This window comes from Aquarana catesbeiana, linkage group LG03 (assembly GCF_042186555.1).
Source record: "Aquarana catesbeiana isolate 2022-GZ linkage group LG03, ASM4218655v1, whole genome shotgun sequence".
In the NCBI taxonomy this organism is placed as follows: Eukaryota; Metazoa; Chordata; class Amphibia; order Anura; family Ranidae; genus Aquarana; species Aquarana catesbeiana.
In genome coordinates, this window is record NC_133326.1 from 166019743 (window position 1) to 166046108 (window position 26366).

The 26366-nt window shown below is 39.2% G+C and overlaps 1 protein-coding gene across 27 annotated transcripts in view; it reads left to right on the top strand.

The window, feature by feature from the left end:
* CELF2 (CUGBP Elav-like family member 2) overlaps positions 1–26366 on the top strand; it is a 785403-nt gene that overhangs the window by 736047 nt on the left and 22990 nt on the right. For 10 of the 27 annotated variants that reach the window (XM_073619453.1, XM_073619451.1, XM_073619452.1 and 7 more), the window contains one exon: positions 14126–14182. The exons of the other annotated variants lie outside the window; for them this stretch is intronic. In XM_073619453.1, coding sequence (XP_073475554.1) covers positions 14126–14182 — 57 coding nt within the window. The remainder of the gene's footprint in view (positions 1–14125; positions 14183–26366) is intronic. 27 annotated transcript variants of the gene reach the window in all.

The following is a 26366-nucleotide window of genomic DNA, read 5'->3' on the forward strand; positions in this document are numbered from 1 at the left end:
ACAACCTAAATGAATATTGAATATTCAGATTACTCCCTAGTGATAATATCAAATAACATTTAAATTGAACTGGGTGAAAAGAAGTAAACTATTTCTAACAAGGCTAGCTAAAACAATGATCATTTTAAGACCAATTGTTCAGGGCTGTAATGATCCAAAACATTTTACATATTTCATTAAGTTGAATAATGTATAAACTTAATGGCATAAAAGCAGAATAGAAGGTACATAAACATATTTCAATGAAATGATTGCTCTTCTTTAAAATTGTAAATGCCACCTAAATCCTCATTTTAATATTCTAAGCACTCATGTAGTTGTAGTATTGTTGTTTGTGTCAAAATCATATGCTTTTTTACTAAAATAATATACAATATTGGACATAGAAATGAGCTAAACAATTTGTTATTCTGTCATAAGTTGAGTGGGTAATGATCAATTCAGCCATTAAATGTGAACTGCAATTTGCCTATTTTCTTTAATATAGGCATGCCATGTGACCCGATCCATGGTGAGTCATTGGATTCTTGAATCCTAGCAATTACATAGAATATTTAGAAGTAATTACTTGAATCTTAGCAGGTACTTAAAAGTTACACAATTTACCTGACCATGTCAGACCGTTTGAGTGAAAGCCTCACAATTTACGTGACCATGTCAGACCATTTGAGTGAAAGCCTATCACGGTTCTAAACATGAGAATCCCCTAAAAACGTAAATCATATTGGTCCATACAGTACATCCAATCCACCACATGCACTTACTGTATCTTCGGTTATTACCAGGACACAATATCAAACAATATTACAATTTATTAATTTCAGTGACAATTCTCTGTCCCCAGAAGTGCCCCTGCTCTTTACTCAAAAATATTCAGAAGTTTATGTACCCTTGAAAAACATTTGTTTCCACTTTACAGGCAGACTTAACATCAAGCTGCATCTCCCTAGTAAATGCAGCAGATATGGGGTTAGGTTGTTGGGAGGGCTACAGGTTACATGTTACATGTTTGATTTTCACATGTACGAAAGGAGAGATAGCCAGCTTGAGCCCTGGATGCTCATTGTATATTGATAGCAGCAGAAAAATAGAGTGGTACCTTTGTCACCCTTATTCCATAAAGCATTTCAGGGAATTCTTGAAAGCCTTCATTCAGATTCAGTCTGCATAAGAGACACTTCTCTGATCTCCTCCCTTCTATCCAAACTCAAGGGAAACCCCCAAAGAAATGCCTTGTATGCACCAAAGATGGAATAAGGCAAGGTATGCATTATTATTGTCCCTATTGTCCCTTACAACCTGGGTATTACATAATGGGCACTTTCTGTTGCTACCACACTTCACTGCAGTATTAGTCTTAGGTATTGGACTGCGCAGTGTGGTAAGGGTGTTTCTCATGTGCCTAGCTGTCATTTGCCTTTTCTGATCTCCTGTCTACCAAACCTTTGCTTGTTCTTTTGCCCATGTTTCTGCCTGCTGCCTGGACCAACAATTTGTCTGCATACTGACCACGTCTCTGCCTGCCCCCAGAATGAACACTTGCCTGTTTATTATTCTAAAAGAAAAATTTGCGCTAGGTGTACAAAAATTGTGAATGAAAAATATGAACAAAAAACCTGTGAAGAAGGTGTCCTGCAGCTGAACACTATAACCCTGATAGGGGGCACCACTAAGTATATATACAAAAAAGTGCAGCGCTGGATATAGACAAAACTGTACTGAATATAGACAAACACTGGAAAAATATAAAAATGAAAAACACTGTGCACAATGATTCACTAGTGATACCCAAATCAAATTAGTATATATTGTCCATAGGTGTTCCTATACAGTCACAAACCGAGGTGTGGAATAAAGTGCGTGGCTGTCACCACCGCAAACCTTTATCTCACTGAAATAAACGTGCTTAATCTTCATATAGTGGCCATAAATATGTGAGAATCCCTATTGGATGATTCTGTGACTTCCACCGCAAATAAACCCGTCACCATAGAGAGATTTAAGGCTTACCAGACAGCCCTTAAAGAAAGGCATGAAAAAACCTCCACTCTGGATGTTGTCCCTTCTGTGGATGGATCTCGTCCGGAAGCGTTAAGTGGATATTTGCAAACTGTCATCAGACTGTCATCAGTGGAGGGGGGTTCACTCACAGCGATGATAAGCGATGATAAGTATCCAAAAAAGAAGAAATGCTCCAATAGTGTAAAAAGGTTTGACGTTTCTTTATTAAAATTGCCATACAGGCATCCATATAAACAAAATCCTTGCAAGGTATTTTAAAACAGCTCCGACAGAAAACGAAAGTTCACGCATGCGTGTCTACCCTACGGCCGTTTCGTCAGAAATGACATCATCAGGGGCACGCCTACACGTCCGCGCATGCGCATTATGTACCCGAGTGGCAGAACGAAGGAGTTCAGCCATTGGTCACATAGTTACCAGAGCTACAAAACAGCTGAAGCATTAACAAGGGGTATGTCAATTATTTCAGATGCTGATTAGCCTAGTTCGAACACATAGGACAGCATAAACCTTTCCTAGTGCCATCTTGTGGACAACTAGGATATTACTTCAGGGATAAATTTATTTAATATTCTAAACCCAATAAAAAATGCAAAAAATATATAAAAAATTGTACAAATGGCTGAAGGCCGATTCGCATCACCCTTCAAGGTAAAAACATTTATGATTCAACAATCATCAAATTAGGGGGATTTCTCCCCATACAATCAAAAATATAACAAAGCATAACACTTTAGATAGTATATCAAACCGAATAAATTGCTAGAAATCAGGATAATATAGCAAAATGAGATAGTTTGCTTTTATAAAAATAAAATATAATAAAATAAAATAAAAATCGCCCTTTGAAGGTGAAGACATATATAATATTCAGGTTAGAGGAATTACTCTAAAGACTTTGTGATCTAAATAATATAGAAACCAGGATAGTCCTCTCCTGAAGAACAAGATTGGGAAGTCCTGTTAACCAAGAATGTGGAGGGGACACCAAAAAGGGGGAACCAAAAACATCAACCATTGTTGATGAAACAGTTGATGTCCCACTCCACATTCAAACCCATAGGCACATGACAGCCCAATTTATATATCCAGTTAGTCTCACTTCTAGATATGCTACGTTTACCATTACTACCTCGCCAGTGTGGTATATATTTTTCGAGGGCAAAAAACATAGGATTTGGCTAACTTGAACACAAGGGCCACCCGATCCAGGCAGGATATTGTTGTGGGAATGGAATCGCTTTGTAAAAGAAAAGACATAGTGGTCCGCCCCGCTGATAAGGGAGGGGCTATTGTCGTTTTGGACAAGGAGGCTTACTCTAATGAGTTGTCAAGGATCCTCGCAGATTCTGAAACATACTCTCCCTTATCGGCCGATCCCACATCCAAGTTTAAACAGAATTTAAAAACACTTGTCCGGAAGGGTTATGATATGGGCATTCTGAATAGGAAGGAAAAAGAATTTCTGGTACCCTTGGCACCACGGATGCCAGTTATGTACATATTACCAAAGATACATAAAACTTTGACTAATCCCCCTGGGAGACCCATCATCAGTGGAATTGACTCGGTTACATCAAGAGTTGGGAAGTACATCGATAAGTACTTACAACCACTGGTGATGGGAACCCCCTCCTTTTTAAAAGACACAAAGCATGTTATCAACCTGCTTGGGGAGATAGAGTGAAAATCAACTTACTTACTGGTAACCGCAGACATAGCATCGCTCTATATGGCCATCTCTCACCATTTAGGTCACGAAGCGGTGCAATTCTTTTTTCATCGGGACTCCAGTATCTCAATCACGCAAAAGAAATTTGTGGTGGAGCTACTGGATTTTTCGATGAAACATACCGTATTTATCGGCGTATAACACGCGCCGGCGTATAACACACCCCAAGTTTAGGAGAGAATTTTAAGGAAAAAAACTTTTAGGAGGGAAGTTTAAGGAAAAGAAACTTACATTAAAATGCCCATTAATGCAGCTTCATCAGTGTTCATCTGCAGCCTTGTTAGTGTCATTGCAGCCTTTTCAGTGTCAGTGCAGCCTTGACCCAGTGTCCATTGCAGCCTTGTCAGTGCAGCTTTGCCCCAGTGCAGCCTTGTCAGTGCAGCTTTGCCCCAGTGCAGTCTTGTCAGTGCAGCCTTGCCCCAGTGCAGCCTTGTCAGTGCAGTCTTGTCAGTGCAGCTTTGCCCCAGTGCAGCCTTGTCAGTGCAGTCTTGCCCCAGTGCAGCCTTGTCAGTGCAGCCTTGCCCCGGTGCAGCCTTGCCCCAGTGCAGCCTTGTCAGTACAGCCTTGCCCCAGTGCAGCCTTGTCAGTGCAGCCTTGCCCCAGTGCAGCCTTGTCAGAGCAGCTTTGCCCCAGTGGTCAGTGCAGCCTTGCCCCCAGTGTCCATGCCTATTGCCGCCACCACCGCCATACACATAGCTGCATGTAGTTTTAAATATGGCGCCGCGGAGTTCGGAGGGACTCGGCGCCGGCGGAACTGAACGAACGCCGCTGAGATACACATAGTCGAGTGTATTCGGCTCTTTTCGGCGCCGCTCACAGTCCCTCCCAGTCCCGCCCTATGATGGACATAACACAGGTCCAATGGCGGGACTGGGCGTGACTGTGAGCGGCATCAGAAAGAGCCAAATACACTCGACTATGTGTATCTCGGCTCTGTGATTTCGGCGGCGCTCATTCAGCGCCACCGAGTCCCTCCGAACTCCGCGGCACCATATTTAAAACTACTTGCTATGTGAATGTCGGCGGCGATCGCCGCAGATAGCTCACAATTAGCGGGGATCGGCGTATAACACGCACCCACGATTTTCCCCTGATTTTAAGGGGAAAAAGTGTATGTTATACGCCGATAAATACGGTAATTACTTCTGGCACAATGGAGCTCATTATCTGCAGAAAAAAAGGAGTAGCCATGGGAGCAAAATTTGCTCCCAGCATGGCCAACTTATTCATGGCTAAGTGGGAGGAAGATGTGGTACTACATGATAGAGGTGATGAACTTATTTTTTGGAAAAGGTTCATCGACGATATTCTTTTTATATGGGACGGGGACATTGAATCTGTCATGACTTTCCTGTCCTTTTTGAATAATAATGATAGAGGCATCGTTCTCTCTCATGAGGTCAACTCCACCCAAATTCACTTTCTGGATTTAAACATAACCATAGATAATGGGAGGATTATTACATCTACATATTTTAAAACGACAGACAGGAACGGATATATTCCACTCGACTCCTGTCATCACCGTTCCTGGCTGTCAGCAGTCCCAAAGGGACAATTTTTGCGGCTCAGGAGAAATTGTTCCAACCTGGAGGATTATAATAAAGAAGCTCAGGTTCTTAGATCCAGATTTTTAGACAAGGGCTATGATGGTCAGGTCCTTGATTCATTAATAGTAGAAGTAGGAAACAGGGATCATCAGACTCTCTTAGTTGACAAATTACCACAAGTAGAGAAAAGGGAGGATTTCGAGTTAGCCTTTTTAACCACCTACTCTAGCCAGCATTGGGCCATAAAACGCATAATTAAAAGACATTGGCCTGTCATTAAGAAAGACAGGATTCTGGGGCCGCTATTGGCCGATAAACCTTGTGTGCTCTTTAGGGGTGCCTCTAATCTTAGGCATTTCATAGCACCTAATGTTCCAGATCCACCAGTAAGACCTTCTTTCTTTGGAGATCTAAAGGGCTTCTATCCCTGAAGAAAGTGTCAAGTTTGTAGTATTAATGCTTTCAGGGGGAGAAGATTAACTGAGTTCACATCAACAGGAACAGGTACTACATATTCGATCAAATCCTTTATCACCTGTACTACAAAGTGTGTAGTGTATCTTTTAAGGTGCCCTTGCAGGTTAGAATACGTGGGACGCACCACTAGAAAGTTACAGGTGAGACTTGGGGAGCATGTTGCCAATATCCGAAGGGGTTTTGACAAACATAATGTTTCAAAACACTATGACCTCAAACAACTACGTTTTTTGCCCTCGAAAAATATATACCACACTGGCGAGGTAGCAATGGTAAACGTAGCATATCTAGAAGTGAGACTAACTGGATATATAAATTGGGCTGTCATGTGCCTATGGGTTTGAATGTGGAGTGGGACATCAACTGTTTCATCAACAATGGTTGATGTTTTTGGTTCCCCCTTTTTGGTGTCCCCTCCACATTCTTGGTTAACAGGACTTCCCAATCTTGTTCTTCAGGAGAGGACTATCCTGGTTTCTATATTATTTAGATCACGAAGTCTTTAGAGTAATTCCTCTAACCGGAATATTATATATGTCTTCACCTTCAAAGGGCGATTTTTATTTTATTATATTTTATTTTTATAAAAGCAAACTATCTCATTTTGCTATATTATCCTGATTTCTAGCAATTTATTCGGTTTGATATACTATCTAAAGTGTTATGCTTTGTTATATTTTTGATTGTATGGGGAGAAATCCCCCTAATTTGATGATTGTTGAATCATAAATGTTTTTACCTTGAAGGGTGATGTGAATCGGCCTTCAGCCATTTGTACAATTTTTTATATATTTTTTGCATTTTTTATTGGGTTTAGAATATTAATTAAATTTAACCCTGAAGTAATATCCTAGTTGTCCACAAGATGGCACTAGGAAAGGTTTATGCTGTCCTATGCGTTCGAACTAGGCTAATCAGCATCTGAAATAATTGACATACCCCTTGTTAATGCTTCAGCTGTTTTGTAGCTCCGGTAACTATGTGACCAATGGCTGAACTCCTTCGTTCTGCCGCTCGGGTACATAATGCGCATGCGCGGACGTGTAGGCGTGCCCCTGATGATGTCATTTCTGACGAAACGGCCGTAGGGTAGACACGCACGCACGGACTGCGCATGCGCGAACTTTCGTTTTCTGTCGGAGCTGTTTTAAAATACCTTGCAAGGATTTTGTTTATATGGATGCCTGTATGGCAATTTTAATAAAGAAACGTCAAACCTTTTTACACTATTGGAGCATTTCTTCTTTTTTGGATACTTATCATCGCTTATCATCGCTGTGAGTGAACCCCCCTCCACTGATGACAGTCTGATGACAGTTTGCAAATATCCACCTAACGCTTCCGGACAAGATCCATCCACAGAAGGGACAACATCCAGAGTGGAGGTTTTTTCATGCCTTTCTTTAAGGGCTGTCTGGTAAGCCTTAAATCTCTCTATGGTGACGGGTTTATTTGCGGTGGAAGTCACAGAATCATCCAATAGGGATTCTCACATATTTATGGCCACTATATGAAGATTAAGCACGTTTATTTCAGTGAGATAAAGGTTTGCGGTGGTGACAGCCACGCACTTTATTCCACACCTCGGTTTGTGACTGTATAGGAACACCTATGGACAATATATACTAATTTGATTTGGGTATCACTAGTGAATCATTGTGCACAGTGTTTTTCATTTTTATATTTTTCCAGTGTTTGTCTATATTCAGCACAGTTTTTTCAATTATATATATTTTTTCAGTGTTTGTCTATATCCAGCACTGCACTTTTTTGTATATATACTTGCCTGTTTATTGACCAGAAGAACTAGTAGCATGCTTGCCTTAAGGGAATGAGAGCTGCATAGGCTGAAGCTATACTAAGCCAGCTATATTCCCTGACCATACATACATTACAGTACACAGTGGGATGTGGAATACCACATGTTTGAAGCGTAGAAGGGCCCAAAATCCAATAAGCACCTTTTGGCTTTCAAGGGGGGTAAGCTATACATGTGATTTCACTGCTACCTATCGCATTTTCTGAAGTCCAAAAATTCCAGGGCAGTACAAGCACCCCTAAAATTACCCCTCTTTAGTAGAATCCCTAAGGTACAAGGCAATAATAGTGAGTTTTTTGAAGATTAAATTATTTATCACCAGTATTTTATGTATTTTTTTTCTCAAAGTTGTCATTTTAATTAGATATTTTTGACACAAAACACGGGCATACTTAGAATTATACCCCAAAGCACATTCTGCTCCTCCTCGCGAGTATGGGGATACAACACATGTGTGACTTTTTTTGTTCCTTTGTACAGTAAAAAAAACAGTGGTGGTTAAATACTACCAAAATATGTGAACTAAATGATATAGGGGGGGGGGGACTGCTGCTACCACCCAACAAGTACTCAAACACTTGAAAAATCTAAATGTTATAAAAAAGGGGTGCGCTGTTCTAAAATAATAATTAACAATACACAATCTCCTTATTAATTCAGTAATCCTAGTGCTGAGTGCAATAAATGTTGAAAACCACACAATAAAGTGATAATATTGTCCATTAAATTGTTCAAAATTATCCCCTTAGCACCGAGGGGTTATAACGGGGAAATGCTTGCAGCTGCAGGCATCACCCTGGTACCGTTTTTTAGAGCGGGCGGTCGGCTCTTTAGGGATAACAACCGATGCCACTAAAAGCTGCTTGGTTGTTATCCCGGAGGAGCGGGAGGGAATGCCCCCCTCCCGCCGCTGTTCCCGGCCTCCCGTCCCTCCGGGAGACCCAATCCGCGATCCAGCACTTCCGCCAGCTAGAGAGAGACTGAATCAAAGCCGGAAACAGCTTTGTTTCAGTCTCCTATGTGTAAACACGGAAGTGACGTCACTACAGTATTCAGAATCACCGTTTTTGCCGATCTGATTACTTTGAAGTGCAAAGGAGGTATTTGGGGTCTTTTAGACCCCCGCTCCCTCCATAAAGAGTACCTGTCACCACCTATTACCGTCACAAGGGATGTTTACATTTCTTGTGACAGCAACAAAAGTGATCAACATTTTTTTTTTTTTTTTTTTACAGAGACGATGTAAAAAAATAAATATAAATTAAAAAAAAAAAATTGAAAGCACCCCTGTCCCCACAAGCTCACATAGCAAAGAAAATGCATATGTAAGTCACGCCTGCATATGTAAACGGTGTTCAAATCAAACATGTGAGGTATCGTCGCGATCGTCTGAGCGAGAGCAATAATTCCAGACCTCCTCTGTAACTCTAACCTGGTAACCACTATATATTTTTTAAAGCATCACCTATGGAGATTTTTAGGTACTATAGTTTGTCGCCATTCTACGAGTGTGCGCAATTTCAAAGCATGACATGTTAGGTATCTATTTTCCTCGGCATAACATCACCTTTCACGTTATATAAAAAATTGGGCTAACTTTACTGTTTAGTTTTTTTTAATTCATGAAAGTGTCTTTTTTCCCCCAAAATTGCGTTTGAAAGACTGCTGCACAAATACCGTGTGACCGCCATTTTATTTTCTATGCTAAAAAAATATACATAAAGTTTGGGGGTTCTAAGTAATTTTCTAGCAAAAAATACAGATTTTAAATTGCAAGCAACAAATGTCAGAATTAGGCTTAGGCATGAAAGGGATATAGTGTGCAAACTATCCAAAAAAATAAATAAATAAATAGATGCATGGAGATCATATCATATCACACTTTACTGGACTGTGTAGATGTATGATTTTATTTTATTTTATTTTATTTCTTGTTAGTTCCTTTTATTTTTTCAGTTGTCCTCGATTCTATTAACATTGCTCACGCGTTTACTATATGTTCTTAAACATTTAATTACAGATTTACTCGGGACTAAATTAAAATAATGAAAAATACAACTTGTTTTCTATCTATCTAACCAAAAATTGCTGATTCCTTAAGATGTTAATTGTACTTCTTATACTTTAATAAAAAAACTGTTGAAATAAAAGAACAAATTAATATACTAAGGTCATTTTCTTCCAAGTGCTTGAAAAAAATAACACTCAAATAATGTTCATAAGTCCACCGTGACAAAGTGCTCCCATCAAAAAAACACAATCCTTGCTCCCCAGTGCTTAAAAGATGTGATTAGTCTCTTCAGATTCCAGCCACCATCTAATCACCTCTAGGTGCACTATACGCTGACCTTCATGTTAAGACCTAAGAGGTCACAAATGCGGTTTGGTTACTCATCAGGATCAATTCACTGTATGCCCCTTTGCTCCTCCTCTATCACTGATACAGTCAATTCCCTCCACAGTAAAGTCTTCAGGAAGTCATGTGACCAGTGATGCAACGCGTTGAGAGGAGCTTGTGACGTAATTTCTGGTGCCTCAGTGACCTGGAAAACGTTGAGCTGGAGCTGCTTGTAAAAAAAACGCGTTTCTGACATTTTAGGTTTTAACAAGAAGGTGAGTGTATAGTGTACATAGAGGTGATTAGATGGTGGCTGGAATCTGAAGGGACTAATCACCTCTTTCAAGCCCTGGGGAGCAAGGATTGTGTTTTTTGATGGGAGCACTTTGTCACGGTGGACTTATGAACACTATTTAAGTGTTATTTTTTCAAGCACTTGGGAGAAAAGGACCTATATATTCATTTTCTTTGGAAAGTTTGCACACTATATAATTCTGAACAATTTAAACTGTTGTGTGGATTTTAATAATTTATTTTTGGTGCACTCAGCACTAGGATTACTGAATTATTAAGGAGATTGTGTATTGTTACTTATTATTTTAGAACAGCGCACCACTTTTTTTATAGTATGCTGGTGGTTAAGTAACATTTACAGGTTTTGTTCCTATTTTGCCCAACCCATAAAAAGACAGCAAAAGAAGTAGCAACACTGTTCAGGTCCTCTCTGCTGTCTCCTGCTATCATCATATTCCTAGTTAGCGCAATGAGCACTTCAGGAAAACTGACTGGCTCCTTGTGCTGTTTATCTCTCTCTCAGTTTGAGCTCTGCTAAACAGGAGATTGCAAGAGGCTGATACCAAGTCAGAAATTCAGGTACTTGCACTATTTGCCTTTTAATAATAGATCTTCTTGTTAATTGAATAAAACATCAGCATCTGCTGCTTAAAATGTATCATTATTTTCATCATAAAAAAAAAATTATAAAAAGTTCCAGCTGAGTCTTAGAATGACAGAGCTAGTCTGTGAGTATTATAAGCTTTAGAAAATAATTTTCACTTATTTATGTTGGTCACATTTACCTCCTCATCAAAATGTATCCCAAGTATTGTAAACTGCTGCTTCATTCTCTCCAAGCCCCAACTCTTCACTGATGTACAGTTCTCTCCCTTTTCAGCAAAAGAGAGATCTTTTAGGGATGTATTGGAATGAGGAGGTGTGGCTACTCAAAAATAATGAGATCCCTAGGGATAGGGGGCACTTGGCATTTCCAATACTCCAGGGTTGTGATTATCTAGTAATGATGATACCTCATTCATCATTTTATTATTCCTTTTCTTTTTATGTGTATTCATATCATGTCATAGATTTAAGCCTAAATGTAGCAGCAATTTCCATACAGTAAATCAGAGCTATTTCATTGCCTTCCCTTGTGTCTGGGAAACAAAACAACTGAGCTCATTGCATATGGTGAAAGTGCTATTGTTTTGTTAAATAATATAACACAGCATAGATGCCTCCAATTTAAAGGTTTCCTCTGAGAACACTTGTTTCACAACAGCAGATCATATTTAACAGGACAAAACATTTCATCTTCTGAAAGGCAAAACATCACTTAGCTTAGTTACACAGCTTTGCCGGTTTACCGTTGGCTTATTATTTGATACGTTTCATTCAATAGACTAGCAATGGAATCTAAAAAAAATATCAAAAGTCTGGATTATAAATACTAGGTTTTAGTAACGACTGTGTGAATCATCATTATTTCCTAAGTCCACTTAGAAAATAAGCAACCTTTTGGGAGGGATTAATATTAACCGCTTGCCTACTGCCCACCGTCGATTGACGGTGGCAGAATGGCACTCCTGCGTGAATCGTCGTAGCTGTACGGCAGGCGCCTTAAGAAGCACAGCATGACTTAGGAGCCCGTGCATGTGGCCGGCAGCCACGATGGCCGGAAGCTACCTATGATTGCTCCTGAGAAGGAGAGAACAGAGATCTGTCAATGTAAACAGACAGATCTCTGTTCTGTCAGGGGTGAGGAGAGCGATCTGTTGTTCCTACTGCTTGGGAACAACAGTTGGTCTCTTCCCCCCAGGCAGTCCCATCCCTCCACAGTTAGATTCACTCCCTTGGACACACATTTAACCCCTTGATCGCCCCCTAGTGTTAACCCCTTCCCTGCCAGTGACATTTATACAGTGATCAATGGCTATTTATAGCTCTGATCGCTGTATAAATGTCAATTGTCCCAAAATAGTGTGAAAAGTGTCCGATCAATACCCGCCATTACTAGTAAAAAAAAAAATAATAAAAATGCCATAAATCTATCCCCTATTTTGTAGATGCTATAACTTTTGCGCAAACCAATCAATATACGCTTATTACATTTTTTTTTTTTTTTTTTTTACCAAAAATATGTAGACAAATACATATTGAATGAAACGGATGAAGAAATTTGTTTTTTTATATATTTTTTGGGGATATTTATTATAGCAAAAAGTAAAAAATATTGCTTTTTTTCAAAATAGTGTGTCTTTTTTTGTTTATATCGCAAAAAATAAAAACTGCAGAGGTTATCAAATACCACCAAAAGAAAGCTCTATTTGTGGGAAAAAGGGACTAATTTTTTTGGGGTACAGCATCGCACGACCCTGCAACTGTCAGTTAAAGCGACGTAGTGCCATATCGCAAAAAATGGCCCGGTCGGGGAGGGGGTAAGTTCTTCTGCGGCTGAAGTGCTTTAAAGCAAAATTACCACTTAAGCTGTTGCTGGTGGAACTGTAATAACTGGAAGATCTCACTACAGCAGGTCCCAAGTAAACTATTTGTTAAAATCTTACCCAAGCACTTGCCATTTACAAGTTTACAATGCTGCTGGCTTGTGCTTGCTCAGTGCTGCTTCTCTGAACATGGAAAAGTTAACAGTGGACCTTGCAATCTGGAGCCAGTCTGTTAGCTTGGTGAAAAGTGAGAAGAGGAGCGGAGGAATGCCTTGTCATCCAAGGCTTTAGGGCTAATGCCTTGTACACAGGATCGGACATTGATCGGACATTCCGACAACAAAATCCATCATTTTTTTCCGACAGATGTTGGCTCAAACTTGTCTTGCATAGACACAGTCACATAAAGTTGTAGGAAAATCTGATCGTTCTGAATGTGGTGACGTTAAACACGTACGTCGGGACTAAAAAAGGGGGCAATAGCCAATAGCTTTCATCTCTTAATTTATTCTGAGCATGCGTGGTACTTTATCCATCGGATTTGTCTACACACGATTGGAATTTAAAGGATTGGATTTTGTTGTCAGAAAATTGTATAGCCTGCTCTCAAACTTTGTGTGTCGGAAATTCCGATGGAGCCCACACACGGTCGGAATTTCCAACAACAAGCTCCAATCACACATATTCCGTCGGACCGTGTGTACAGGGCATAAGTGTTTCTATTGATGTACACAGTGTAGAGAGACACAACTCTAGTCCCTACATACAAGATTGGCTCCATAGGATGCTGCAAGAGAAAGGAGCCACCCTGAAACTGAAAACCTGGGGAAGCAGCCATGGCTTCAACAGGTACATCAGCAAGGATTAAAAGACAAAGAAGCTGCATACTCAATGAGTGAGTAAATGAGCTGTGGAAAAGGCTTACTAAAACTGTGTATTTAATATCAATTTATTGTTTGCAGTCTGTTGAGTCTGCTCTGCTATTCTGCAAATCTATATCCAATAAAGCAGTTGACATTTTGCCATAATAACTGGACTTTTACTAGTATAGAGATCAGTCATCCACAGTCATTGGCTCTTGGCTATTCATAATTTTCTTTGCAGCAACTTTTTAGCAGATGTAGGGACAAAAAATAACCCATTTTACATTTAGTGTAATTTCACCAAAAAACTCCCAACTCCCAACTTTTCACATTGAGCTACTTTAGTGAAATTTGCTTGCAGAATAAAAATCTTATCTTCTTTTTATTTTACGTTTTCCTCCTTTTGTTCTTTCTGTGGACTGTTTTTCTTGCTAACAAGGGACTGTTTTTGGCACAAGAACAGATATGGGAAAATCCTTAAACCATCAAAAACCACATTAATTTAACTTTCCCTACTGACCCCAATGCATTTTGCTCAAGTAGAAAAAATGTTCCCAAATGTCCTGATTTTAGCTGAAATTGTTCTTCATTACCTATCTTTCAGGACACATGCTACATTATACACATTCCACAAGCATGAAGCCATTGATACCCTATCCAAGTATGTTATGATTACCATTACTGTTTTTATAATATATTATTAGAATGCTCTGAAAATGGACACATTTTAAAAAAGACATTTTTACATTTACTCATATTCAGTATTAAGTGCTAACAAAAGTACATAGATATATTTATAACAATTACCGTCCCCCAGAAGATCCCTACTATAATTATATACACACACTAGGGACAATTTGAAAGGAACCTTTTATGTTTGGACTGTAGTAGGACTGTACAGAGCATTTAAATACCATGCAGAATGACCTAGGGAATGACCTAGAATGACCTAGGAAATGACCTAGGCATCCTTAGAGATGCAAAGCCAGCGTCCATGAAAACCCTAATTATTTGGGTTCCCAGCTACAACCACCTACCAAAGTGATTACAATAAGTATTCTTACTTACTGAATCATCTATTTCATATGTTCTAACATTAAAGAAGAAGTAGTTGGAGGAGGGAGACAACGTAAGAATGGGTGGTTTAACTCATTGGTATTCATCAGTGCAGAGGAGTTTAAAAGCTGAAGTTCTTAGTAAAGACTGGGGCTGTATGTGGAACACCTTATGTATTTCTATGTAAAATGGACATCTTTCCAAGGTAAAGGCCCAATAAATTAGTTTGAAAGTTTCTGTGCAGTGGCTACATTTTCCATGATCTTGTTTGTGTATAACTGAAAATAATCCTTTCTGTATTTCAGAATGAGTTAGTCATGATAAAATCATTTCAAAATAATAGGAAGCAGTACGATATTTACATTTTTTGTAGCAATAGGTAGTTTTCACCACTTCCAGTTCATTTTGTAGCACATATGAATCTCCAGTGGGCAGAAATGACAGGTAGTTCATATACCTTGAAAAGAAGAAAAAAGTGCACAAAACCACTCAACCTCTAGTGATAAATATGAAGAAATATATAAAAATATATATATATATATGAAAAATCTGTAAATATAAAAATTAAAACAAAATTATAGCACAAAATATCAGCATTATTAATATAAAAAGAACTCCGTGATCGTACTCTGAGAAGGTGTATAATAACACACAAACATATATATATGAATATTAAAGAAAAGAATATAATAATATAATATAATATCTGAAAAAGATCTGCAAAGGGGAGTCCTTATGTAGTTCTCCAGAAAACAGAGCAGAAACTTCTTTAATCCAACCTTCTAAAGTGGAGTGCAAGTTGTAATAATGCTTACCAGATACGTAGGGTCTCAAGCAATAGAGATCAGACACGTCTGTGCATTAGCCTGCCGGTAGGTCCGCTCGTAACACTCTGAGAACAGGGAGATGTCCACCTGTCCAAAGGAGCCAACGGAAGAGAACATCCCTCCTGGGATCGCTCTTTACACAAGCAGGGATCTACAAAATCAAACCAACATGGCGGCAGCAAGCCATGTGCCCACATCTGAAGGCCAAAGGAAGTGCTTGACCTGACAAAAGCCAAAAGACGGGTAACAAAGCTAATCAGGGGGTTGGAGGACCTCAGTCATAAGGAATGACTACAAACATTAAATGTATTCTTCCTGTAGAAGTGACGCTTAAGAGGGGATATGATAGTGAAATACAAATCCTTAAGTAGGGATTTTTTACTCTGGGGAAAACGAACAAAAAAAAAGGCACACAGCCACACAATGAAGTTGGACAAAAGGTGGTTCAATCTTAAACTTCGTAAGAAATTCTTTACTGTTAGAGCGGAAAGGATGTAGAACTCCCTTCCAAAGTGGGTAGTGTCAACAGGGAGTTTGGAAAAATTCAAAAAAACTTTTGTTAGCAAACATAATGTACAGGGATAGTGAAATTGGTAGTTACAAAAACATACACACACATGCAGGTTGAACTGGATGGACCAGTGTCTTTTTTCAACCTTACCAACTATGTAACTATGTATGATACTTCATTATGCCCCTGTCTATTAAACGTGTGAGTCAGAAGACCCAGTACTTTATACATGAAGGCTTTTGTTCTTTTCTTTTTTTCCAGCTATGAGGCAATATTTTTCTCTTGGTTTCTGAAAGAGAAACCCTCAGGCAATGCTTTTTACAGTACTTAGTCCATTAACCTATTTTGTCCCAGTGATACATTTGTTAGTTCTTTCTCTTTCAATCTTATCACGTTCTTCCCACATTTCCATACTTTTTTTGATCCTTTACCATTCTTTGTTCCCCCACACAGCTTAAGCCTTTTTCTTACACTCATTGCCCATTTATTATTAGGTCAGATATGTTTGAAAGGCTGCCATTTACACAGAAAACTTTAAACATTTATTGAGTTGCTATCTCTATTTCCTGTTAATTGAAGTATTAAGTACTATCATGGGAATTTTTTATGCTTTATACTAGCAGAAAAGTAGGTATGTTAAACAATAGCTCACTTTTTTTTTAGACTGTTTATGCATTTAGAGCAAGCCTCTGTTTTAGTAAAGAAAATCACCTGTAGCACTCTCATAATTCAACTTTTGCAGAGGTTGCATATTCTTTATCATGAATAACTCTCACTCTTAAAGTGGTTGTTAACCCAATTGCCATATATTGCTTTGACAAACATTACATGCTGCCCTAAGAATTGCAGCTTGTGTAATTTTTTTTTCTATTTCAAATACAGAGGAACCTTGGTTAACGAGTAAAGCGGTTAACGCACGTTTTGAAAGACGAGCAACTGTTTTTTAAAATTCTGATTCTGAGTGTTGTCTCGCAAAACAAGCAGAATTCAAGCTAATGGGGTGTGCAGTACCACATTTGGCCACAGGTGCGAGGGTGCCAGTGAACGGTTCAGAGCCGCTCGGAGCCGTTTGGAAATACTCGGAACCACTCGGAAATACTCGGAAACACTCAGAAATACTGAGTTCCTGAGTGTTTCTGAGCCTTTCTGAGTTCAGCCAAGCTGTCCCTGAGTATTTCCAAGGCTCTCCGGCGCCCCCCCCTCCTCTGGCCACATGCGGTATTGCATGCAATAGAAGTTATTGCGAAACAAATTATCTTTGTTTCTATTGACTTCTATGGGGAAACTCGCTTTGATATGCGAGTGCTTTGGATTACATGCATTCTCCTGGAACGGATTATGCTTGTAATCCAAGGTTCCACTGTACCTTGTAATTAGGTGTTATAAACTCGGTCACATATCCCCTCTTCCTTGCTGTCCAGAGCAGAGAGAGCCAAGTAGGAGGGACCCAGATTCCTTCTGAGGTATGCAAGATATGTCAGAAGAGGAAGATGCGATCTTTCACCCTGTGGCTGTGCAGCACCTATTGGCTCTGCTCCGGTAACATGACTGTGATAAGAAAAAAAAATCAACATGAAAAAAACAATAAAAATGATGTGTAAATGCACCAGTAAGGTTGAAGACAGTACCCAAAGCATATCTATGCTCTAAAACGAACTTTGTGGGTGGGGCAAGGCAGGGCAGAGTTACTATTGATTGACAGTTAGTTTCACTTTTGCAGACTTGTGATCATTATCATTGAGCAAGCAGATGAGATATAATTCCACGTAAAATAATAAATTGGTCCAGCTTGCTCAATGCTTATATTGCAAGATGCATGATGGCAACTTACTGTTACATGATGTATGCATGTCATATATATTTGAAAGATGTAATAGAATTATTATATTATATATTTCAATGTAAATGAATAATCGTATCAACAATATAATATATATTTTTTAATTATACAGAAGTATTTAATACTATCATAATAAACAATAAATATATATATATATATATATATATATATATATATATATATATATATATATTTATTATTAATAATAAATTATTAATAATATTGCACAAACAACCTATACATACATATATGCACATGCATGCATGCATGCACACACATATACACATTTACATTCATACAAATATGCATTCATACATACACACATATAAATACTCACATGCGTGCATGTAAGTCAGGAAGGATCAGTATGACACATGTAAAACAGGAAGGATCAGTATGACACATGTAAGACAGGAAGGATCAGTATGATGCATGTAAGACAGGAAGGATCAGTATGATGCATGTAAGACAGGAAGAATCAGTATGACGCATGTAAGACAGGAAGGATCAGTATGACACATGTAAGACAGGAAGGATCAGTATGACACATGTAAGACAGGAAGGATCAGTATGAAGCATGTAAGACAGGAAGGATCAGTATGACGCATGTAAGACAGGAAGGATCAGTATGACGCATGTAAGACAGGAAGGATCAGTATGAAGCATGTAAGACAGGAAGGATCAGTATGATACATGTAAGACAGGAAGGATCAGTATGACACATGTAAGACAGGAAGGATCAGTATGGAGCATGTAAGACAGGAAGGATCAGTATGACACATGTAAGACAGGAAGGATCAGTATGACACATGTAAGACAGGAAGGATCAGTATGAAGCATGTAAGACAGGAAGGATCAGTATGTCACATGTAAGACAGGAAGCATCAGTATGATGACAGGAAGGATCAGTATGACACATGTAAGACAGGAAGGATCAGTATGATGCATGTAAGACAGGAAGGATCAGTATGACACATGTAAGACAGGAAGGATCAGTATGACACATGTAAGACAGGAAGGATCAGTATGACACATGTAAGACAGGAAGGATCAGTATGACGCATGTAAGACAGGAAGGATCAGTATGAAGCATTTAAGACAGGAAAGATCAGTATGACACATGTAAGACAGGAAGGATCAGTATGATGCATGTAAGACAGGAAGGATCAGTATGATGCATGTAAGACAGGTGTTTACTGTCTTATGATGTTTACTGCTCAATTCTGTTGCATGACAATTGCGCCAAAAACGCAACGCGTTTAAGGTTACACAACAAACGCCCTAAACAGACGCACATTTTGCTGTAAATGACTATAAGCATAGGTTCACATTGATGCTATTTGGCATGCGATTTGACTTGTCAAATCGCATGCCAAATCGGCGGCTATTGCCAGAAATGGCACCATCCGAATTGGTGCAACGCCGACTTTGCAGCGCTGCACCGATTCCCAAAGGTAGTTTATGTACTACTTTTGGTGACTTTGGGTGCGATTTCAATAATCATCTGTGCATGAACCCACACAGATGTCTCTAAAATTGCCCCCCGAAGTCGGACTAACATATGGGTATGAAATTGTGCGAGTTCAGTTGAACTCGCACAATTTCAATCCCACAGCAGTGTGAACCTAGGCTCAAAGTCTTTAAAAAGTTCAGGAGCTTATGTGGTGCATTTGTTGTGTGCAGTTTAGTCCATTACACTCAATAGGCTGCCCTATGTGTAACCATGTGTGCGTATGAAATAGCAATGTTGAAAAAAATGAACCACAAGTACATGCTTCATGCAGATATAAATCTGGCTTTCACACCATGTCCGCACACGAGTCTCACATGAATGCTCTGTGCGTTTCTCTTCGATTGTTCACACTTGTGAGATATAGACACCACATGTGATTTACACGCGAATCTCTCTGCATTCATGTGTGCATAATATATGATGTATGTGCAGTGCGATTTGAAACATACATTTTGCATGGCTCATATAAAATTACATCCGCAAAAAATGGTGCATTACCCGATTTTTTTTTGCACTTGAAAGTGAACTTGTGTGAATACCTATGCTATGTGATTATAGCAATTACACTGCATTTAGCAATCTGTTTCTGGGTGTGGTTAAGATAACATTGACCCCTGCAGCAGATTGGATGTACACAGTGTGTTTGCATTGCTGTGTAAAAACTCACAGGATGTGCTACATTTCCAGCATTGCTTCAGTGAACCAGGGCTCAAACAAATTGAAAAAAGCAGTCTGACACAATCGCATCGCATGGGTGTGGAGGAAACGAAGGGCCCAGCAACATTTGGGTGTGTATGTGAAGTGATTGCAGCCATACAAACTGTATGGCTGAAATGGCACCACACAGACATTGCATGTGATGTGCTCAGGAATGTGGTATGATTCCTGCGCGAAATTACATACGGTGGGTGTCTGCATCATACAAATATAACCCCACTGTGGTTATATTTGCATGATCTATTAGATGATCTATTCAACATGATTGTTTTAAATGATATATTTCCAGGATGTCATTGTATATGACAAGTAACACAGTCTAGAATCAAGTAATCTGCAAACAGTCACTTTATAATATAATATCTATGAAAAGCTGTATGTATAAATATAATTATTTTAACCGCTTCAGCCCTGGAAGATTTTACCCCCTTCCTGACCAGAGCACTTTTATCGCTTTAACTGACAATTGCACGGTCGGTCGTGCAATGCTGTACCCAAACAAAATTTGCGTCCTTTTTTTCTCCACAAATAGAGATTTATTTTGGTGGTATTTGATCACCTCTGTGGTTTTTATTTTTTGCGCTATAAACAAAAAAAATCCACAATTTTGAAAAAAAAAGCAATGTTTTACTGTTTGCTATAATAAATATCCCCAAAAATTATATAAAAAAAAACACATTTTTTCCTCAGTTTAGGCCGATATGTATTCTTCTACATATTTTTGGTAAAAAAAAATCGCAATAAGCATATATTGATTGGTTTGCACAAAAGTTATAGCGTCTACAAAATAGGGGATAGTTTTATGGCATTTTTATTATTAATATTTTTTTTTAGTAGTAATGGTGGCGATCTGCGATTTTTATCGTAATTGCGACATTATGGCAGACACATCAGACACTTTTGACACTATTTTGAGACCATTGCCATTTATACAGCGATCAGTGCTATAAAAATGCACTGATTACTGTGTAAATGACACTGGCAGGGAAGGGGTTAAACAGTAGGGGGAGATCAAGGGGTTAAGTGTGTCCTAGGGAGTGATTCTAACTGTGGGGGGGTGGGCTTCCACTCACATGACAGCGATCACTGCTCCCGATGACAGGGAGCAGTGATCTCTGTCATGTCACTAGGCAGAACGAGGAAATGCCTTGTTCACATCTTCCCATTCTGCGGCTCTGTGACATGATTACCTGGACATGGGCACACTGTATGCGGCGCGCGCACGCTAGCCCCCTCAATTAAAGGGAATGTACAGGTACACCCATTTGCCCACCGCTGCCATTGGCCCGACGTATATCGGCGTGCAGCGGTCGGCAAATGGTTAAGTGTACAAAATGATTAGCTAGTGAAATACCATCCAAGACTATTCTGCAAGCTGCTCTCTCCCTCTATAGTACATTGTTACTACAAGCAAGGGAGAGGAGTAGCTTCAGGTAAACATTGCAATCAACCAAGTCTGTACGAGAGGAGAGGATAGGGGAGGGGGCGGAGAGGGGCGGAAAGCGGTGGAGAGGGGCGGGGTTCGGAGTGAAGGAGATTGTTTTATGACTTATGACTACAGTGTTGACAGGAAGAGGGAGGGGGAGGAGGGGGAGCTGAAAAGAGGCAGAGAGGAGAGAAGAGACCTGCGGATGACGCAGACACGCATTTAGACCATGGTATCTTGGCTCAGCAGCCATGATAACCGTGGTCTGTTCTCAGGGGGGAAGCCAGAAGCTGGCATGATCAAATGAGTATTATAAGAGATACAGAGAAGTAATGCAAAAAGCAAAAGCACCAAGCTGCAGCTTGCACATTAAAGGGACAGGTGCAGCATATTTTTTTTGGGGGGGCTAACAAACACTTTAAATGATTTGGGCACCTGAAGAGTCATGCACATAGGGTGTGTACATATTGCTGAATATCTGTGTCTTTACAAAATCAATCCACACACTTAAAGCCCAGCTCCAGGCAAAAATGAAATTTAAATAGTGTCTTGTACATTAATTACCTTAGTCCTCTGTCTTTACTCCAAACACCTCTTCCCAAGCCATTCTGCTGTTTAATAGATCAAAGTCACAGTTTCCTCTATGACAGTGATGGCGAACCTTGGTACCCCAGATGTTTTGGCACTATATTTAACATGATGCTCATGTACTCTGTAGTGTAGTTCAGCATCATGGGAAATGTTGTTCCAAAACATCTGGGGTGCCAAGGTTCACCATCACTGCTCTATGAGCTAAGCTAATTTCCGGCACTCGGAACCAGGCATTTTTCCCTGCTTGTTATCTTCTTGGGCACTGGTCCCCTCACTGCCTCCATAAGTTCCCCTGCCTTTGAAGCCTATAAGAGATGCCCTGGTCCCTGGAAGTGCCCCCTCCAGTAATAGGTGGTGCCATGCAGGCAAAACACCCAAAGAAGTACCCTAGGAAGTAACCTAACTGTGGCTTAAGATAAGTAAAATGGGCATTTGGATAGTTAGAGGGTGTAAGAGGGGGGCTGCTAATTTGCTGAAGTTGAGCTTTAATTGGTTTAAGCTGATTTAGTAAAGGAGTTGAGAATCTTCACACAATATATTGTATCAATATACACTTCAGTTATCCAATCATGTGCAGATGAATTAAGTAAACAGAAATTTGCTTTTCACAATTAGATTATTAAAGTGAATATTCAAACAGTTCACCGAGGATGATTTACTAAAGGTAAAATACTGAGCTCTTTCACAAAAAGCTAATAAAATAAATCTCTACATTCTTCGCTGAGATTTTCATCTGAACTTGTCTTTGTCAGAGGTCGTCACACAGCTGCCACCTAGCCCAAAGGCTCGCTATGTTTGAGTGCCTTACTGGGAAAGTGGAACATATTGATAGCAGTGGGTTACAGGGCAAGCAAAATGATTCATTGGAGCCCCATTTATCCTGTACATAACTGATATAACCACTGTTTTTATGCTACTCACAACCAAATATGAACTGTATATAATCTTTTCTTCACTGGCCAGGGCTGCTGACATTAATTATGTCTGGACATTTCTTTTACAGCCCTGCATCAAATTTACATGCAGGCACATTCCTACGGATGCAATACAGTACATGATAAATAACATTAAATTAATGGTCACATTATAATGTTGCCCTTTATGACAAACCATAAAAAAAACAAATATTTCATTACTTTTTTATTGCACTAGCATTATTAACAGAGACATTGGTAAATCACCATGAATAAACACTGCTATCCTTTGTGACCATGCTTTATAAAAAGAAAACAAACATAGAACACAAGCAAGGCCTACTGTGGTTTTATTGAAATATGCTAGGAGGCTAAGCATTTCGTAGTAGGCAAATTTCAATATGGTTATTTACGTGTTAGCTAGTATCTTGGGAGCGACTGAAGAAATGCAATTTAAAAGTTCAGCCTTCGTCCAATTGGAGACTGTCAGTGGGACAGGAAACACAATAAATATCAAATAAAGACATGCAGAGATAAGCCGCTGTTGCATTGTCATTACAGTTCACTAGTACATAGCCAAGAAGCCTCTTTGACTATACTGACATATGTAGGTTGCTCAGCAGTAGACAACATCCACATCTGTGCCAGCATAGGAATAAATGGGTTTTCTTTATTGAATGCCTCACAGTAGATTAGTTCTTTATTTCTCCCATCCAGTATTTCATGCTTCTTATTCTAGTGGAATGATAATATTAATGTCCCTGCCATTTGTGTCACTGTGACAAAAATATGTTTTTTTTTCTAACCAAATCCCTTAAGGTATCACAAAGTTACTAGTGTTTTTTGGTGGGGGGGGGGGGGGGGGTTCATTGTGCTATATTAAGTTAGCACTTTGAGAGTCAGGATGATCTCAGTTACACAATTTATAGATGTTATATCACAAAGTTTGCTTTTCATGTGCATTTTATTTCTGTTCAATCTGAAGTCTCCAGTACAGAGGTCACTCTCAAAACACAGTTCTAGTGCCTCCTATTGCTATGTCTAGCACAAATGGACATTTCCACACAACCTGACAAAGTAATTTGCCCTATGATGCATGTGACAAAATACAATAATGCAATACATAGTATTAGAAATAGGATTACAGTTCCTGATGTTGAAATGAGTAGGATATTTGCAATTGAGATATATAAATTAGTAGATTCTGCGCTTAGATATAGGCTGGGCTGCTGCCTCCCCTGGGGGGGCTCCAAAGTTGGGGCACCAACAGTGTGAAAAAGTATGTAAGTATAGGGGTGAGTGAGTGGCGCTGCCTATCACCTGAAGAGTGAAAATTCTGGGTGAGTCACTCTTCTCAGGTGAAAGTGCAATTAACCAAGTAACAGGCAGTGAGATATACTGTATGTCAATGTGTGAAATTGGTGTATTTAAAGGGGTTCTCACCCTATATCCTATACCAAAAAGGTGTATGTATTTAGTGCTCTATTACTTACCTATGCACAAACTATTATTTGTGCATAGGTTCCAGCCAGTACCGTGAAGGTAAAAATATGCAAAAATTGATATACAAAACACAATATGAGGAAATAGCATCCAGGAATTGCATCCAGAAAATTCATCACCAAAATTCATCAGAAAAAAAATCAGCCTAAATGTTCCTCACAAAAAAGATAAATAGATGTGCAAAAAAATATATACATTTAAAAAAAACACACACACACATGTCGTTTTTTGTTTATAGAACAAAAAATTTAAACTGCAGAGGTGATCAAATACTACAAAAATAAAGCTCTATTTGTGGGGAAAAAAAAGGACATACATTTTATGTAAAAAAAAACAACACTAGGCATGAAAGCACAGTTTGGTCAGTTTTTCTAGCTGTGCTGAGAACTCAGCCTGCTCTCTTCCAATGATCAGACTTGTGCTGACACACCCCTGCCCTGCACAGCCATTCACTGGGAAAATCAGTGTGCTTGTATTTCTCCATCCCTAGCTCTCTAAGATCCTTATGCAGTTGGGAACAGAGAGTATGTAAACACTTATAAAAAGAAGGGGGGGGTAGTTTTATATATATATATATATATATATATATATATATATATATATATATATATGCACAAATATTTTGCCTTTTATTATTATCTTAAACCGAATGGGTTGTTTTACAAGGTGGGGGTTTGCATATACTTTGAGGCCTGGTTGACACTTGTGAGGCTCTGTGACCTGTGTTGCCTGTGGGCATGGCAGCCCATTCATTTGAATAGGCTGCTATGCCTCCTGAAAATGCAGGGAAAAGGTCCCAGCTCCATTTCTTAAATTGCAGCCTGCACAGAAACAGCAAATGTAGTGCAGTTCCCAGAGCAGGTAGCGGCTGCGATTTCCAGTGCATGTGGGTGTCATTAGGAATAATGGCACCTGTACGCATCTCCCGCGTTTTCCATGCGTGTGGTTGCAGCTGCAGGAGCTGGTGTGGACCCGCAGTAGGAACCACCTGCACACGTGTGAACCAGTCCCAAGGGCTTTTCTTCACAGAATATTTGAAGCATTATTGTCTCTAAAAAAAATAACAGATTCACTTTCTGGCTTTTGACATTCATGAGGGTTGTTGTACATAGTTTAAGATGCCATTAAGCACTCACATGTACCACTCATAACAGGAGATTTACTAAAATCTGGTGCAGCTGTGCATAGTGACCAATCAGCTTCTATCTTCAGCTTGTTCAGCTAAGCTTTGACAATAAAACCTGCACCCCTGCATCAGATTCTGTGTGCACCAGTTTTAATACCACATTGTATTAATGGGTATAGTTTTAACAGGCGAAGTTGGTAAATAGACTTCTGCATTTACTTTAAATTCACATTGCTATGTCCAAGAAAACTTTAACTAAATTTAACAAAAGTCTCTATTTGTTATTTCTGTATATTATGCATGATCTCATTACTGATTCTTTGGGGTTGATTTACTAATGGCAAATAGACTGTGCACTTTGCAAAGTGCAGTTGCACTCTGTAGGAGCAGTTGCTCCAGAGCTTAGTAAATGAGCAGAAGCTCTGCTGATTTTTGTCATGTTTGGGTATTCTTTGTAAAGTGAAGCTTTACCTCATTTACTAAGCTCTGGAGCAACTGCACTTGCAGAGTACAAATGCACTTTGCAAAGTGTGCAGTCTATTTGCCTATAGTAAATAAACCCCTATGTGCTCTCAGGTGCATGCTACAGAACAGCAGTAAATACTCTTTTTCTCTGGATTTTTACTATGGTAATTTTGGTCCTGAACTATTTTGGAAAAGTATTCTTTCTTCCACAATTATGAGATATTGCTTTTTTGTTAGACTTCGTATCTCTGGATTTTTTGCAAATACTGACATGCACTTTAGTTGCCTGCAAATCTTGCTTTTGTATGCAATTTTTTGTATGCAATTGTCTTACCTTTTCCACACTCTGCATTTTG